This window comes from Populus alba, chromosome 11 (assembly GCF_005239225.2).
Source record: "Populus alba chromosome 11, ASM523922v2, whole genome shotgun sequence".
Taxonomy (NCBI): Eukaryota; Viridiplantae; Streptophyta; class Magnoliopsida; order Malpighiales; family Salicaceae; genus Populus; species Populus alba.
In genome coordinates, this window is record NC_133294.1 from 12,063,265 (window position 1) to 12,082,216 (window position 18,952).

Sequence of the window (18,952 nt, forward strand, 5' to 3'; positions counted from 1 at the left end):
ATGTTATCTAAAGCAATTTAGCTTCTTTTAATATGATATAATGTGATGTCGGGTTAACGAAAAAGTTCATCCCTCTAATTCTTAATCTAGTATTTTTTTTTTTTTTTTTTGGATTTATACGCCCCTCACACTCAACAAATTCTTAACGTAGCATCTCTGTTGGGTTGCCTGTTCAATTTATTGCCCCCTGTTGCCATATGGGGCGAAAATCTAGATAAAGCTTCCACCTGTAAAAACAAAAAAAAACATTTAATTTGGAAAAGATATCCAAAAATTCAAAAATCAAAATAATATACATTCTGAGCATAAAAAAAAAAAGTTATTTCAAAAATCTTAAAATATCATCAAAATGTCTAGAAACCTCAAACTCAAAATTTTGAAAATGGTAAAATCATTGGAATGTGGCAAACAATAGTAAAACAAGATAGCTTGACAGGAACATAAATGCTAGGAATGTGAACAGAAGGAGGAGAGAGAGCTTAGTAAAAACAAGATAGAACGGGAAAGGAGAGAGAGCTTAACCTTAGTTTAGAGAAGGAGGAAGAGAGAAAAAGGTTACATCATCTAAGCAATAAGAAACAGCAGAACGTAACTGAGGTCCAAGAATGTGGCAAACAATAGACTGGCATTTGTGATTTTTCTGTTCTCAGCAGATTCGTTTTGCAAACTTGAAGAGGCCTTTGCTCCGTTCCTAGGAATGTGAACAGAAGACATGAGATTGAGCGTATTGCATGGAATCCCACAACGCGGGAACAAAAGGACACCATAGTTGGGGTTGGGGTGTAACGACATGGGAAGCTTTGCCTGCTGCTGAGAGCAGTTGGATACCATAGTTTTGGTTTCAGATCCACAGCTCTTTGATGTCTCAGCTGAGCAAGCCTGCCCTACAAGCTTCACTTGAATACGAACTGAGGTTCGGATGAAGGGCAGTACTCTCATGTGCTTGTTTTACTGAAAGGCCTGCGAGTCCAGTTTCTTTGAGTTCATACTTGATATCTGAAAGAAATTCATCTTACTCAACAGAAACGAAGCACTTTGACGTATTCACCTGCAACATACAAGATTTTTTCTGGTTCCAGCGGCAGCTTGTTTTTATTCGAATCTCTGTCTTGTCATAGCAATCTTCTTCACCATCTTCGCATGTGCTTGGGCTCGCATTTTTTCATCTCGAGCCTGAAAATAGATCCAGTCCAACCATGGTCAATTAAATTTGATCAGGACATTCCAGTGCTCTAAATTAAGCAATGTCTCAAAGCGAAACTCTATCAAATTTGATGACAACACAAGTTCTAGATGGGCTGTGGATCATTTATAATGCCCGGTCCCTGCCCTGGTGGTTTTGGCTAAAGGGCAACCAAAAAGTTTTACCATGGGTCTCATCATATTCTCAGTCTCCAGAGAATCCTTCTTGGACGTGACTGAATTTTGGTCCAAGAAATTGCTCATTATTTTAAACAAGAACAAAAAGGGGAAAAAAAAGTTGGGTTGAAGTTGTTTGTTCTAAATGTGGACCATCATATTCAAATACCTCTATTCTCTGCATCTCTTACTCTAGTTTCACTTTCTGCTGACTTTCCCATGCTTCGATTCTGATTTCTTCAAGTTTATATCTGAAATAGTTCAAAAGTTGTTCTGTCAAATTAAAGTTTTGAAAATATCTTTTGGCAAATAGCTGATAAAAGTTCCCAATTTGTTGATGAGAAAAAGGATTTATATCAACTTTAAGATGGCTAGTCTCCTTGAAGCTCACGTTTTATGAAAATATATCCCATGCAGCAGCACGTTTTACGAATTCAATCTGCCCAAGCTCCTCCATTTCAGTAATTTCAAGTGAAGATGTGTGTGGGTGCTGGTGCACGTCTTTGGGGAGTAGATGGGATTGAGGAAGTTGGGCTGCGGAGAGGAGTTGTTGCACCATAAGGTGTAGCAGTCCTAGAAGGCTCGACTTGTAACAGGGGTCATTTCTGTTCTCATATTCCTCATGCAGACTGATCTTATGACAGGAACAACTGCAAGATCATACCATCAAATTATCAAGAAAATAACAGTAGATGAGGAGGAATAAGATATTTGGGTAGCAGGGATTCTGAAGTACAGTTTCAGAGGAATGCGCACTCTTCTAGGGCAAGAAAAATAGACAGTGATTTCTACATTTATGAAGAAGAGTTGAAAACCTGAATGGTTGATGAAGAAGAAGAGTTGAAAACCTGGTTTATGGCCAGATAATCAACCAACCTGATTATCCACTTCACCAGACGGGCCCTCAACAGTTGATTCCCACTTCCCCTAGTCGTCTGCCCACCAGTAATAGACCTCCCAAATGCTGTTAATAAATCCTTAGTGTGCATATAGGTTCGCCCTCCTCTAGGATTGGAAAACTGACTTCAGGTAGACAAGAGATGGAAGATGTCAAGCACAGAAATAAGAAAGCAAGTTCAACTTCCTCTTTAATCATCTTGCTAGAGGGACATCAAGTGGAACAAATAAACTACCATCCCCAAGATGCCATTATGAATCAATGATACATACACTGTCTTAGTGCCTTCAATTACCTTCTACACAGCACTCATTTGTTTCAGACCATGTCATTTGAATCCAAATCCACAACAAAAAAAAAAAAAAATAGCCCTGGGGTTCTCAAACTAAAATTAATAAAGCAAAGCATGCGAACAAATTTACCTGCTGAATCTCGTGTTGAACTTTCTGTACAAGATGGCTCCCTTTTATCTACTTACTTTAAATCTGTACTTTGAGCACATTTGATCGACTAGGGTGCTGACCCCATATGCTGGACCAGAAATGATGAGAGATCCAGGAGGAGCGAAAGAGAATTTTTAAACGCCATATGTGAAGCAGGCTGACAGAAATCTACAAGCTTAGTTTCTGCAACCCTGCTATTTGATGATTTAGGATCATGATTTAACAACTCAGGAGCAACCCTCTCCCTACTTTTTACTGGAGCCCGATTAGTTTGGTTCTGTACGTTATTCTTCTTGAAATACTTAGGTTGCACATTCTGCCTCTTCATTATCCATTTCTCTGCATCATTCCACTTAGAAGGCATAGGACTTGAAAGTAGCCTGGAAAATTGATTATTTACCAAATCTCTCATTATGAAACTCAAAGCTAGATGAGATAGCATTGCTAGCGTAATCAACATTCTCATCTTCTACTGTTCTGACAGGGTGAACTGCACTTGAATTACCCTTTTCACACTTTGAGAATGGTTGCATTTTAACACAACCATTGTCAAAATTTCCTTGCGCACTGTCCAACATTGCCTCACTCAGTAAGTTAACAGATGCAACTCCAAAGTTGGGAGCTGCAACTGGAGAGCATTACTCAATATAAATAACATATACGCAAAAGAATCGTTTAGTGCAACAGAAGTGTAAAAACTGGCTTTTAAAAGCTCCAAAAAAAAATCTATTTAGTGCATTCCATCCCATGTTAAAAAAAATAGCAATACTAGATTTTTCTTTGGAAGACAAGATGAAAGAGAGTTACACCAACCTTCTTCCCTGAAATCTCCACTATTGGAAGCAAATAAGCTGTCGTTGAAAAATTCAGTATCCTCAAGCTTGGAAGGAGATGTTCTTGAAGATTTACCGTTTGATCCATCCTTGTTTCTGTGATGGTGAGGTCCCATGAGCTTCATCCTCAACTTACTAGGAGATATTATACAAGTCTGCATTTGATCACTTAATTAAAAGAAAACATAAAGAAGCTAAGATACAAAATAGAAGCAATACCAAACCTTAAATCCACAAATCAATAACTAACAAGTACATCAAATAAGTTTCAACCCTTTACTGTGAAGGCGCTCAGTCTTAAGACCAAAAGTCAAAAATAAAATAAAAAATAGCACACATCTTTTTAAACTTAGAGAACTAAAAGAAACAAACAGAAAAATTATACCCTTTTGCGGAAACAAGATCCAAACAGTTAAGAGACATGTTCACGAAAAAGAAAAACAATGATCATACCAAAAAGAAATGATATGCTTGGTTACCTTCATTAAATCAGTTAACCAGAAAAGGAAAACCCATAAACTAGAAAAAAGAAAAGAAAAGGAGCAGCCATTAATTAAGTTGGAAAAGAAACAAAAACAAGAAAAGGGTGTCATCATACCTGCACTTTGTGTATCCGCTCGTATTCCATTATAGAGATCTCTTTCTTTCTGAAAGTACTCTTACACCGTAAACGCTTCTCTCTATTCTACTCTGGTCTTTAAAGTCTAAGCAGCAGCACCCTTCCCGAGTTTTTTTTTTTTTTTTTTTGAAATCTAACATAATTTCAAAAAAAAAAAAAAGTTAAGAGGGAATGGCACATTTTTTATAAAGTTTTTGGTGAAATGATATAATTTTTTTATAATTATTATTTTAAATCATGTCCTTAGAGAACTGTAAAAACAATTTAAATAAAAATTGTTAGTCTGAAACGTAGTTATTAAAGAATTGTTATTATAGTTTTATAAGAAAACAAAAGGATTAAGTGATTATAATGCAGAAGAGAAATTATGGCATTATGTTCTTTAGTTGGAAATGAATGCCAACATACGCCAACATTGTTAGATCTAGAGATCATAATGCAATGTATTTCAACGTTGATGATGGTACTTTTCAAGTTCACACCTCTTATAAACTAGGTATCAGACAAAGAAAAAGAAAGTTGAACGAATTGTTAAGTTTGCAGATTAAATATCCTCCTATAATAAATGTAGAGTTGTCATCAACCTTATTTTTATGTTCTTGCATGTTGTGCAGAAAAACATCTTGATATTACCTAGTTTATTGATCAGTTATTGTAGTGTATAAAAACACATATGAGCCTCTATTTTAATCCATTATCTAATGAATTAGAGTGGAATGAGTATATATTGTTTCTTAGGTATCTCCAAACCCTTCAAGATGGAAAATCGGTCAGGGTCAATAAAAGTCAACTCGATTGCATAATGAGATACTTGAGAAGATATCACAACATAGATTTGACATATGTGAATTAGATAGGGCATAACAAAAAAAACTTGTTATAAACAACGTATGTAATAAGTTAGACAATTACATATTCATTTATTATTATTTATAATTTAATTTTAATTGTTTATTTATAATATTTATTTTCTAATTTTAAATTATTTTTATTTGAATTTGATGTTCTATTGTGCGGGTTTGCTAGAGCGTACAATACTTTACATGCTTGGCAGTATACTTTTCACGGATCTTAGTGGGAGGCATGTGCCCTTGTTCCACCTACCATTATTGAAGGATTTCCAGTTCATTCCACTATATAGCTAGTGTTCAAATATCCTTACATGTTTGTATAGGCAACTATGTCAAGATAGCTTGCTGAAAGAAAAGCAAGTTGGAGGATGTTTATTGCTTTTACATTTAAAATAAATGCAATAAGTTTGTTATTTTTGTTTTTGTATTTTTTTTTTAATATTTGAGTTGGTTACTAATTGTTGTATGTTTTTTTTGTACATAAAGCTATGGTCATGGGAGTATTTACACTTAGAGCGGCCACGAATTAAGTCTACATTGCTTATGTTTATCCAAGTTTTGGAGGTTGATCTACAACTTCCATTAGGATACAAGTTATATGTTATTAAACATATAAATTATGTTGTTTAGACTAAGAATATTTTTCATGGAAACTTTATTTAATAAATTTCATTGCTTATTTATTAACAAATGGTGTGAGAGTAGATATTTTGAACATAATCCAACCCACGTTTTGTTTTTTTATCACAGCAAGTTAAATAGACAACAACCAAATCAGGTATGTTGATAAATTATGAGAGTGAAATAGTTGTTTGTGTTGATGTTGGTAAATGATGAAAATTAATTACTTGCGTTGATATTTGATTTTTTGAATATTGGTAAATCGGTTAAAATAATTGTGTGTATTAATGTTGGTAAATGATGATAATTAATTACTTGTGTTGATGTTTGATTTTTTGGATATTGGTAAATGTTAGGAAATTATTGCATGGGTTGATATTTAATTTTTTTGATGTTTATAAAAATTAGGAGATAATTTTTCATAGGTTGATATTGGTAAATGATTAGAAATTATTGCATTGTTGATGTTTCAATAGGTCATATGAAATCCTTATTCAGTAGATGATATGGCAGTCACACTTGTTATATGCACATAGGCTATGGATTTATAAACATTAGTTGTCTCCTTTATATTTTTTGAGCTTGTTCAATTGCATTGTCCGGGCCGTGTGATTCAACAATTTGACTTTAAAAAACACATTTCATCTGATATAGATACGAATGATCAATTGCATTCCATTAATTGTTCAGGTAGGCATGTTAATTATAATTGGATGACCCACCATCTCTGGCATATATCGATGTGGGATGCACGGAAAAATTTCATTTTTAGAGAAGTGCATCCTATAATTTATGAGGAATATATAGGCTGGAATTTGAGTATAACACATCAAATTATTACACCTAACCCAATACAAGTTTCTCTATACAAGGAGATGGAGTGTGAGCCACATGCATGTTAGATTCAAAATGTTATAAGTATTTATTACTTTTTATAGGCTTTGACAAAAGTGTTGAATTTTATTTATGGATTAATAATTTCTATTTGCTTCATTTTATGTTGGATAGTTGCTATATGATAGTTGACGTGCCATGACTAATTTTCATGATCTCGATGATGATGGACTTGCTCATTATTATGCATCTTCTTGGTTCGAGACATGTCGCACTACACTTGATCTGTAATGAGAGACAATGAGCCCCCCTAGATGATATTGTCTTGGAGGATGAGACTATACAGACAAGTGAAAGTTGTGCTATTGATGAAGCTAGTTCATCCACTCGTCGTCGCAGAAGACACAAATAGCCTCAAATGTATTATTATGTTGTGTATAATTATATTTTGTTATTTTTCTAGTTAAGAATTATTTTTATTATTACTAGTTTTGTAATATTGTTTTTGCTAATTGTTATGTTGATTTTAAAGTTATCATACATATTATGTATTTTCATACTTGGTTTATATAAACATGATTTATAAACGTAAGACTAATTTCCAAGATCTTTAGTAGAGAATTTCAATATCTTCAAAATGTACTATTATATAGGAGACATAAGACTAGAATTCTAGTAAGATACCTAGAATTAAAATAAGTCTTGTTGGTCATATTTGATTTTTGAAAAACTTGGTGGAGCTTACCAATTCTAGAATTAAGATGAGGTGGCTCACTATGAACCATAATTTCTATTGGATATGCATAACTAATGATTGCATTAGTTATGCAAAGTAGTGCCAATAATATCAATTCCAATCTAACATATACCTTTTAAAGAACTTGATGTAGTGATCAAACTATGACCAATCAGGGGTTGAGCAATGAACATCACTAATAAGATATGTCACTCATCTTTAAGAGAACGTAACAACATCCTTATAGTTACAAATTATTTTATCAAGTTGGTTAAAGTTATTTCTTATTGATTGATCAATAATGAAACAATTATCAAATTCATTAAAAAAATAACGATTAACAGATTTAGACCCCTATAAACTATTATTATTAGAAAAGGATTGGTAATATTGGGGAGGATATGAAGTAATTTGAATAGGAGTATAAATTTAAAATAGTCCAATATATTCCTATTATGCCTAAACTAATGAGCAAGTAAGACTTTGATCTTCAACCTTTCCAAATTGGTCCGAAACAATTCTAAAGCATGACAAGATGCTTTGTCAAAAGTACTATGAGTATATAATACTTTATAGAAGATTACTCTAGAAACCTCATCACTTACCTTAATATATGGACACAATGCCATGTTACTTATAAAGCTTAAGCTACAGTCATTTAAAAGGGTTGTATAGTATAACATGAATAGTTCAAACAATCATTCAGTTAAGCTATTTAAATTAGAGGACTTGGATGAAGTAAGGCTTCATGCTTTAGATCATTTGCTAGAACATTAAAAAAAAAAAAAAAAAAAGGTCAAAAGGGGCATATAACAACAAATTATGGTTGTATTTTCTATAAAAAAACAATACATGATCATTATTCCACTAGGAAATAACTAATAACTATAGCTTTATAAGATTCTGAAGATAAATGAACCCCACCAAGGTCATTCAAGACCATCTTTCTTGATGTTCTCTATTGTTTAAGAAGAGTAGAGGTAATGCTGACCTACTTCTATAAAGATATTTATTTTTCTACGTGATTCACAATTTCAATCACTCTAGAGGCTAGATCAGCCTTAACATCGATAAGCTCTTTTGCAACCCTAGCCAAATATGTTGGGTCTAAACCTGTAAGGAAGCATCTTTAAAGGATTGATTAACCTCTTTTACAATCAGTAGAGATTTTATTTTTTAAAACACTATTCTTTAGAGTAAGAATGATCACTACCTCTTTGATATTGGCCAGTAATTCTCACCACAAGTCAAGAACCACGCGTGTTGCCATATTCGCAATAAAATCATCATTGAACCGTCTTGAATTCAAGCTAACGAATAGATCCAACTCCTTAAGAGCTTAAACAAAGTTTTGGGCAGGATCCATCGTTGTGATTGATTGATGAAAGGTCGCAAGAGAAATCTTTTCATCAATATTGATCACTCTTTAATTTTGTCACCTCACAATAAATAAAAACACGAACACATGAGAACTAGTCAGGTCCTGTTTAAAAATCTTCAATAAATGTTCACGGGAATAGTTTCCTTGCTTTCCTTTTTTTTTTTTTTTCTCAAACTCATATTTGCCTTCACATGCAATCCAAGTGTAGCAACCTTCTTTTGCAAGATCCACTGCCCCTGCTATCCTGGCAAATGAAGGAAGGGGTCCCATATTCCATGACCCAATCACACATTGCACAGGATAAATTACTGTTACACTGACATAAAAAAAAAGGAAAAAAAAAAGAGGTGAAAGTTAACGACGCAAAAGAAAGGCAAACCCCAACGATCCAAGCGAGAAAAAAAAAAGTACCAACTCTTGCTGATTATTTCAAGAGTTGATCATTGGGTAACCTTCCCAATAATTTCTCCTTGTGTCTGAGATTTCTTCACCATAAATTTTCTCCAGCTGATATCAATTCACTTGTCTCAGGTGATGAAACTTCATGCAATCGATATCATAAGAAGTAATCGGGTGCTGGTTTTTTGGAAGGTGCGCCTCTTGATTCCTGCATTCATTTTGAACCTTTCAGTGCTCATTACAATAACATACGACGACGTTGACAATGCATAAGAGGTAGCACCCAAGTACACCTTTAATGTTTGCATGGAAGTGTAAGTTTCTACACACATTTCTGGAACTTGCAATACTTTATCCCAATCCTTTTTAGAGGTAATTATATTACATTAAATGTGTCCATTCTGTGAATAAACATATGCAATCCAAGTTAAAAATGCGATTTTTCATGAGACTGGATGAATCCAGAGTATTATATGGCTGTGTGCATAAATCTGATATTGCTGCTGTTTTGATGATCAAATGCCATGGGCAATTTGTTTAAACATATTTCGAGGTCAAATTCTTGAGATTGTTCATGCAAACCTGTGGAGCAGCATCAAACACGCGAAACTGCTTGTTAAGATTCTCATCCAGCTCAAGGATTGCAGCAACATTACCACATCTGCAACATATTCAAAGGGAAAAGCACATTACCATTGAGCAGATAAGGGGGCAAATCTTACATGCTAATTTACCTGTAACAGTAGTTTGGAGCCGACCAGACAGTGACTATTTGGTTCCTGAACATCCACTTATACCCTTCCATCACCAGCTGATGAGCACGGCATATGTAATCAATATTGTTTGCGTGGGTGAAAGAAGTGACCACACTGCCACCAAATAGAAAACCAGCACCACGTGGACTCAACCCCCAACCATCGACCATATCTTCAGGGTCTGACCAAAGAAGATCACACATGGCGCCATCGTGAGGTACTTCTTGCTTCCTATCAATTGTTCGGATCTGGAAAATGGGTTGTGTTAGCAGTTTCTTCCACGAATCTTCAGTGAAGAAAAAATAATAACAAAAGGAGAAGAAAAACCATGTTGGATGGATTCTTCAACCTGATCCAATGTTGATATGGCAGGAGAGAGACCACCATGGACACTAAAAACCTTATTCTCAATCAGTGCTGACAGACTGATAAACCAACATCACAATTAGAATTGAAAAATGATGTCAGAAGCATTTTATATGGGGTGAAAAAGAATGAAAATAACAGGTGCTAAAGTTGATTTTAGAAGGTCCATTGGAACTTGCAGTGACATGGCAAGCAAACATATAAATGAAACTTATTAACAGAAAACTTTACTTTCTGTCCGTAAGGCAAGTAGCACTCATTCCCACATTGACTCACATCAATGGAAATCTATCATTCTGACATCACACTAAACCATGGAAAAAGAAAGAAGCTTTAATACTTTCTTCCAACCCTACCAAGATATAAGCACAGTTGGACCAGGGCACCCATCAGAAGGTAGATGACATTAGTATGTACCTCACTAGTTAGTATACAGGACAGTAGAAAAGAAAGAAGCATTAACACTTTATCCCAATCCTACCATCATATAAGCACATTCAAATCAGGGTTCCAACTAGTATGAAGGTAACAACTAAGTCCTGAAACCATGGTGTAAGGAACACGAGGTAACTTAATGTCTAATAAAAATTGTGACTAGTCAGTAACTCCCAGTACCAGATAAAGAGAAATCTGACATTGCAGAAAAGAAGCAGCACAGAATGGATTTTGCCAACGTCAGAAAACTTATAGCTTTCACACAATTGCAACTCTCTTTGCATAAGTACCACTGTACCACATGATCCTCAATTGGATGATGAACATCACATGAAAGGCCATTATTAGATAGCAGACAGCAATCATTAGTTGGACATCCAGTGCAGCCACCTGATGAAAAGTCAGTTGTAACTCCGTTCTTACTAGATTTTTATGGCATCCAACCTTGCTAACTCAGATATATCTTGCTCTCTCTCACTCTCCCCTGACACCCCCCCCCTCATTTTCTGGATATTTCCCTAAATTATTAGCATACCTTAGATAATCAAATATATCGGTGCAATATCTCCAAACATTCACTGAGCCATATTTACGCAGACACTCATCATAAAATCCATATACCTGTGAAGAAAGAACTAACATCAAAATCTTTAACAAATAGAAGCTGAACAAGAATAATCATAACAGATCTAACCTGAGTTATCTGACGGCTCTCATGATTCCCTCTAATGAGTGTTATCCTATCTGGATATCTCACCTGATAATACAAAAGCTATTAGATAAAAAGAGAGAGATCATAAGACAATTGATGGAACATTAATTACTCATTGAACAGAAATAATCACTGATGCCTGTGAATTTTATACATTACCAAGCCAAATTTCACGATGCAAGCTTGAATTCAGGCTGAAAGTCCCACCAAGACAACAATTTTTAGGCAGCTTTATGTAAGATACCATACTCCATGATGATGACATTAAAATAAAAAGGTCTCAAGAAGATCATCAGGTGATTAGGTTTTGCTTCTCATTGACCTCTAGCTTCAAGTTTTTAGTTCATCAATGAATTTGGTCAGCTTCATTTTTTGCTAGTAAGGTCTTCATACATTGATAGCATTGATGTCAAATTTTGAACTACCAGGGTTTTTTAAGTTCAAAATTACAAATAATTTCCAATCTCTTAATGTATTCTATCCCTAGTCCATCTAGTACAGCACTTTCTTTTATTGCTCCTGCTACTACAGAATCTCAAAATGCCATTTACTGAATTGATTGATTTTTGTTCAGGTTGCTTTTTAACAACCATTGTCAATTTTGATTTCTATTCTCAAATTAATTTAGAGAAGGCTTTTACCACCTGAAAAGTCCACAAAATTGAAGATATGACTTTATCACCTGACTCATAAAAGATGGGTTTTTGGTTGTAGCAAATAAATTTGGGTTCAAAAGGCGAGAAAATGGATTCCACAGGTCAGGTTGTTGGTCAAGATTCTGAAAATCCATTAAAACCAACCTGACCAGGTATGTATATATATATATATATATATATATATATATATATATATATATATCCTAAGGCACCACCTCAACATGAATAAAATTTATAAGTCCTATCATAGCATACCCTCCTATAAATACAGATTTTTCTTCATTCATTCTGTTTCCCTGCTTCTCGGCCGCTGGACTCATGAAAAACAAATAATCTTCTCTTCATCTTTTTATAATCCTTAGATGCTGCTTGTAAAGATAGGCATGTTCTTTAGAAAAATAAAAGTATAATTGTTCAAACTTTAAACTAGGAACTTAATTGGAAGCAGTGAATTATATATTAATATTGTAAAATAGATCCAATCCGTTTACATCATATTCCAGTACGATGGTGATTCTTCTGTCCTTTTTGTTTTTCAAGCTGTGGCTTATGCTCCATTCAGGTGAGGAAGGAAACTGTTCATCTTAGTTTCTGTAGATTAAAATTGTTGTAATTTAGTCCCACAAGGCTCGTGGTTATCAGCGTTATCTACAGAAAAAATATCCAAATTGCCTCAAAAACCACTTGGGTTTTGTAACTTCATGGGTCAGGTCATGTTATGATATTGGAAAAATTGAAAAGTTGGATTGGAAGCGCAAAAAAAAAAGAGAGAAAAAGCAAAATTCACCCAACCTGACACTCCTATTTTAACAGTCACTATCCTGCTATATCAGTTTAAGTTTTAACTTTTTTATAAGAAATTCTTAGGTGGCAGAAATGGAACAAATTATTAGACCAACTGCCAATCATGCATGAATTCTTATGCCATTTAAATTGTAAGCATGATCAACTGGATGGTGCACACACCTTGCACCAGCATCAAATATAAAACTCCCATGAACTGTAGTTATGGCCTAACGTGCAAAGGTTAAAATAACATACTCCCAGACAGTGTTATCTCCAAAAAGTCATGATACGAGTTCAATTTTTTTTTTTTTTTTACATTCTATCCAGAAACAACTCCTAAAAGGAGACATACTTTGGAAGTCAATCTGTTGGCATTTGACCATGAAACTTTCCAAAGAGAATGGCAGGGTGATGAAAAATCAGAAGAAATATAGTTAAGAAATGTTGTGTATCACTAAGAGAAAGAACCTTGTTAATAATAAAAGCATACATGTCTCAACAGAGTACCTTAAATTCCAATAGATAATAATAATATGTACCTTAAGGGCTAGTAGAAGCAGAAATGTCTCAACTGAGTAAAATCCTCTGTCAACAAAATCTCCAAGAAACAAGTAATTAGTCTTTGGGCAATCCCCTCCTACTTTGAAAAGCTCTTTCATGTCATAAAACTGTCCGTGAATATCACCACATATCTATGCACAGTGAAAATTGTATAATCTTAGAACAGATATTGAAAACCTCAAACATTAGTATACAGAATAAACACTTCCAAGTAACCCTGTTTAAACCATTCTATGTAAATACGACTCAAAGAGAAACTGTTTGAAAAAAAGAAATTATGCATGTCAAGAAGTTTGTCATTGTGAAACAAAATAATAATGATATTACAAGATAACATGCCGCTAAATGCTTAGATGAAGTAGGCAACATAACATTAATATACAATGGGGTAAAAATGTATTTCCATGTTACGATCGAGATTTTACTCCCATACACATTCAGCGACAAAACATCCCTTGAGTCGTATCTTTCTAAACATACAGCACAGGAGACATATAGGACTTTAAATTAACCGGAAAGAAAACAATCATAAGATACGCTTCTTGGTTGCTCCTCATTTTATGAAATATATTTGTGGCAGAAAATTCATTGCTATACTTCGAAGTAGGAGCTACCTTTTTTGGGTTCAGAAACAAGATGTCACTCCTCCTGATGTAATATTAACATTAAAAAAGCAAGCTAAGGAACTAAGAAAGTCATACTAGACTCATCCAGAACTAAATCCACCGTTTGACTTACCCAAATTACGATTCGTTTGGACCTAAATTCAACCTAAGACAACTGAAGTACCAAACCTCCTGTATACAATAAGTCATCCTAAACCAAAGGTTCCTTGTCCAACATTATCTTCTGCTGTTTTGCATGAGCAGCTAACTCAGACAGTCTCGACACAAAACAAAAACACAGACTCGCAGTAGATGCGAAACTATTTCTATAATTGTCTAATTATTGATATAGAATGGTTAAAATCTTGAAATATTTCATATTTCATATTAAAATGAAAAAGGGAGAGAGAGAGAGATGGAGAAAAGAAAAGAAAAGGCATATAACTACTCCATCATAAAAAAAAAATTTCGTACTAACAAGGTTCACGTCTCGTGCCTAGTAAGCATAAACATAACTCCACATTTATATCAAAATTTAATATATAAACACACACACTTATTAATAATAAACTAATACTGAATTTCTCTAGAGAGAAAAAAAGTTTTTCAAATACATATTAAACGAGTAAGAAATCTCAAAATAAGAATTAGAAAACTTCGTGTGTGTTTGGTAATGCAGTTGAAAGTGTTTTGGAAAAGGAAGAAAAACACCAAATTGATGATGTTTTCAGGTGTTTTTCGATTGTTCTGACATCTCTATTAAAAAAAAAAACCCTAAAATCAAATTTTGAATTCAGTATTTCAGTGAATAAAGATTGGTAAGAATTAGGATTAAAACACCAAGTTATGATGAATCAAAATCAATAATAGACTTCAAAAATTAATCCAAATGTAACATTAGCAGCAGGCTTTTTACCTCACGTAGCAAAAGGAAAACATTCAAAAATTAATAAAACGTACAGTGACGGGAGCATCGACGCGTTGAACGTTGCTCTCTTCGACGAGGATTTCCATAGCTTTGAGGCAAAGTGCTTTCACTTCCGATTCCTTCAATGGCTCGCACTTCTTCAGTTGCTCAATTTGCCTGTCGAGGTCTGACATCTCTTTCTGTCTTCCTCTCCGATTTCTCTTTTTCCTTTTCGTATCTTCTCCAAATCTCTCTCTCTCTCTCTCTCTCTCACTCTATCTCTTCATCTACACAGATATGGCAGCTTGCTTTTCTTCGCTGCGAGTATTTGTTGAGTACAATTTGTAATACCACGGGCTAGCTATATATTAATATTAATATAAAACTATAATTAGTTGATTCATTTCTTTTTTGTGGCCTGCCCTCTCTCCCTCGACGCTCTAGAGAGAATCTGACAAATTATCGGTGATGTGTACCGACAATATCTGATTTGATGAAAGTCAGATTCGATGAAAGTAAGTGTCAGTTTTTTTTTTTTTTTTTTTTACCTACAAATAAAATATCTCAGCCATGTTTGGAGAAATCAGATTGTAGATGATTATATATATAATCATAAAAAAAAAATCAAATAATATATTTTTTTATCGTTTTTAAATTAAATTTATGTAATTTTAAGATTGCGTATTTTGAGCAGGGGGTCTCGTTATTTTATTTATAGCAAACATACATGTCCTATTGGGCTAGTCTTCGCTTCGTTTTTTAATTCCCCCCCAAAAAAAACAATTATCAGTTTTGATAGAATTTTTAAATATTATTACAGTTTTTATTTTTAATATTAATAATTTATTTTTAATTATTATGTATTTGGTATAAAAATAATAATAGTAATAATAAATTATTTGGTTTTAAATATTATTTGGTTCATGAAAATTTAATTCAATTTACTTTAAAAAAAAAAATATGATTTTATTATTTTTATAATTTTTTTAGCTTTCAAATCACATATGAACATATTGTTTTGATATTTTTTATTAACTTAATTTAACAATTATAAAATTTTTTATTTTTATTTTTAGCTGGAGTTAGATTTATTTTTATTCCTAGTTTAGATGGCTTTTGAGATACATTCCCAAATGTTTCTCACTTGATCCTAAGCCTCATTACAATCTAGGGGTGATCATTTCGGTTCGGTTCGGTTTTTTTCCAAAAAAAACAACCATACCGAAAAAAAAAAAAAGACACCCGAAACCGAACCGGACCCGGCCCAAACCGGCCGGTTCCGGTTCGGTTCTGGTCCGGTTTTTAAGCCAAAAAACCGGACAAACCTATATGCATTTTTTAGGCTTTTTTTTGGGCTTTAACCAAGGATGGCTTGCAACTCGTTACTGGAATGATTCATAACATCAAATTGTGTAGGGGAGGAATTATGTACAGATTAATGTATCATTTTTTCTAGGTTTAAACCACAGTTTTATACTAGTATGGAACAGTTGAATTCTTAATCTCTAGATATTTTCAAGATATTCTCATTGAAAATGACAGCATTGATATGCCATTTTAGATGGTTGTGTACCTAACAGCGGAGTTCTTACTGTGGATGAGAGGTTTTTCCTTCCCTTTATCGGTCTAGCTTTTCAAAGTTTTGCCCCCTTCTTGAGGTTTGTTTGTGTAAAAAGGTTGCTGTTAATTCTTCTCTTCTGTAGCAGTTTGTCGGTGTCGGTGAGTAGTGAGAGTGAGAGTCTGAGAGCTGAGACTGAGAGGAGAGAAAGAGAATCGAGACTCCGAGAGATTGAAAGTTTATTGTTCACTGTTTAGGGTTAGAATTAGCGGAGAGAAGAGAGCCAGAGCAGAGAGGGGCGCGGCGTGAACAAAATTTTCTATTTATAGCAGGGTGGAGTGGATTCCTTTTTTTTAAACCGGTCCGATCCGGTCTGGTTACCCGGTTTTTTCACTGCAAAACCGAAAACCGAACTGAACCAGGGTTTTTTCTATATAATCTAATCGGTTTACTCGGTTTTATTATTCGGTTCGGTTTTTTCGGTTAATTTTTTGTCGATTTTATCGGTTTACTCGGTTTTTCAATTTTTTTGCACACCCCTATTACAATCCTTGAAAAATCTTTATCATTCATGTTATGCATGTTATTCTAGGGTGAAGAAAGAATAAGATATGTAAGTTCATGATAGATCATTTTTATTGGAATAGAATTAAGTAAAACACATATCTTTCACTACATGAGAATTGGATGTTTATTTCCTTAAAGGTCTACATATTTAGTCTACTTCATCTTCGAGTAAAACTATTTATTAATAATTGTGAGTTGTTTAAAGATATTTGTTAATGATATTTTATGATTTTTAAAGAGCATAATTGTTCTTTATTGATGGTATTTCAACCTTGGTGTTTTTGGGAAAATGAATTTGAGCTTTGCCCTAGGACAATGAAAAGTTGAGTGTGAGGGAATTTAACATGAATGAAAAATGTCATATTTTTCTTCCTTGATGTTTAGTATTTTATACTTATTTGATGTCTAAATATGCTCATTATTTTTATATTTCAATTTATGATGCAAATGGAGACGTTAAGGGCAAAACAAGGTTAATTGGGCAATTTTGAACAGTTTCAACACAACTTTGTAATCTACACATAACTCTTTCATCTAACCTTCGGTTGAGATGATTCAAAATGCTATGGAACTCTAATAAAAATCACTATAACTTTCATGTTTTGAGTCTTGAGATATAATGATTGTATCCAGGTTGAAATTCAGCATAAAGTCATTGCACCTATATTACCAACATGTTGAAATATCCTTTGGCATGCAAATTTATTACGATGTTATTTATTTTTGAAAGCTTCTAGATTTGGTGCATGAATTCTAGTTGAAGACATCACTCTTTTTATTATATTAAAACTCTATTTTATTATTTTATAATTTCATTAACTATTCAGATTTTGTGGTTATTATTAGAGGATAATATTGAGAGTATGTTTAGGAGATTTTGTAGATTTTCAAAGAGAAGAAAAAAACATGTAAAGGAGAGGGGGAGATTATATTAGACTTCTCTCCTCTCTCTTCCTTATACCTCTTTTTTAATTTTTTGTTTTTTTTTCAAGAGAGTTTTCATCATGGTCCTATGTAGCTAAATTTTTATTTGGTCAAAGAAAACGGAAGCCTCATAATCAATAAAACTGTGAGATTTAATTTGTTTTCATTGTTGAATTTATGCTTTGAGTATTGAATGTTCTTCGATGTCTATTTTCATTATTGTCTCGCTTAATTACTAGGAGGCCTGCTAGTTTATTATTCATTGCAATCTAATGCTATGTTAGATATCAAATTTGTAATTGTTTGATCTCTCTAATTTGTGAAGCAACTAAGGTTTAATGATTTGCTACGTTAAAAATTAGTAAATCTTAGGAAGAATATTTGACTAAATTAAATGCAATCTCTTATGCTTGTGTTGTTTAGTTTTATCAATCTCTTTAATTCTTAAGGCTGCTGCTAAATTAAATTTTTAAATCTTATCTTGAGTTGTTTAGTAGTTATGATTAGTTAAATTATTTGTTTTCTAATTAATTGTGACCAAGGGGAGATAGGAAAATAGTTTTAATAGTGAATACTCAAAGTGTGAATTGATATATACTTGCATCGATAATCAATTGTAAAAATACCGATAATGGATGTTGACTTTGACCAATGTTTGTTCTTTTGATTAGTTTCAATACTTTAATTTGAGTTTTTTTCTTAGTTGTTTTTCTTAAAATTATTTTTGTTATAATCAAACCCCCTTTGTTTACATAGCATAAAATTAGGCTAAATACTCTGTGTGAGAACAATCCTTACTCACATTACTACATATATTCTTAAAAGTCTAGGTTTTATTTTTGGTTACCTGCAATAGCACACCAATTAATTTAAATCATAAAATTAGAAGAATTAATTAAGTTCAAGGACTTAATTAAACATTTAAGGGGTTTAAATGACTTAATTGGGATTTAATTAAAGCATAATTAAGTTAGAAAGTCAATTTGATCAAAATCAAAAGAATTAATTAAGTTCAAGGGCTTAATTAAACTTGTAATGGGTTTAATTGACTTAATTAAGAACTTAATTGAAGCAAAATTAAGTTTGAAAGTTAATTTGACTAAAATTAGAAGAATTAATTAAGTTCAATGACTTAATTAAACTTTT

At 33.2% G+C, this 18,952-nt stretch overlaps 1 protein-coding gene and 1 pseudogene across 4 annotated transcripts; both read right to left on the bottom strand.

The window, feature by feature from the left end:
- Window positions 1-564: 564 nt before the first annotated feature.
- On the bottom strand, window positions 565-4,283 carry LOC118035386 (uncharacterized; annotated as a pseudogene).
- Window positions 4,284-8,463: 4,180 nt separating this feature from the next.
- Window positions 8,464-15,305, bottom strand: LOC118035340 (serine/threonine-protein phosphatase PP-X isozyme 2). Of its 4 annotated transcripts, XR_004685174.2 has the most exons (9): window positions 14,811-15,298; window positions 13,224-13,376; window positions 11,225-11,287; window positions 11,066-11,151; window positions 10,079-10,154; window positions 9,709-9,977; window positions 9,557-9,635; window positions 8,987-9,182; window positions 8,464-8,891 (listed from the first exon to the last, which is right to left on the bottom strand). XR_004685174.2 is itself a non-coding variant. In XM_035040862.2 (8 exons), the coding sequence occupies exons 1-8, from the start codon at window positions 14,949-14,951 to the stop codon at window positions 9,132-9,134; spliced, it is 918 nt and encodes a 305-aa protein (XP_034896753.1). In that variant the 5' UTR covers window positions 14,952-15,298; the 3' UTR covers window positions 8,464-9,131. The 4 variants fall into 4 exon arrangements, 2 of the variants coding, with proteins under 2 accessions (XP_034896753.1, XP_073268806.1); XM_035040862.2 differs by having other exon boundaries at window positions 8,464-9,182; XR_012171264.1 differs by lacking the exons at window positions 8,464-8,891; window positions 8,987-9,182; window positions 9,557-9,635 and having other exon boundaries at window positions 9,904-9,977; window positions 10,079-10,402; window positions 14,811-15,305.
- Window positions 15,306-18,952: the final 3,647 nt, after the last annotated feature.

Excerpts from the sequence above, each read along its gene's own strand:
- LOC118035340 (XM_035040862.2), bottom strand. The coding sequence starts at position 14,951 with ATGTCAGACCTCGACAGGCAAATTGAGCAACTGAAGAAGTGCGAGCCA. Across the intron at positions 13,377-14,810 it reads GCGTCGATGCTCCCGTCACT|ATATGTGGTGATATTCACGG; the intron begins GTACGTTTTATT and ends CACTGTGCATAG. Across the intron at positions 9,978-10,078 it reads CCATATCAACATTGGATCAG|ATCCGAACAATTGATAGGAA; the intron begins GTTGAAGAATCC and ends CCCATTTTCCAG.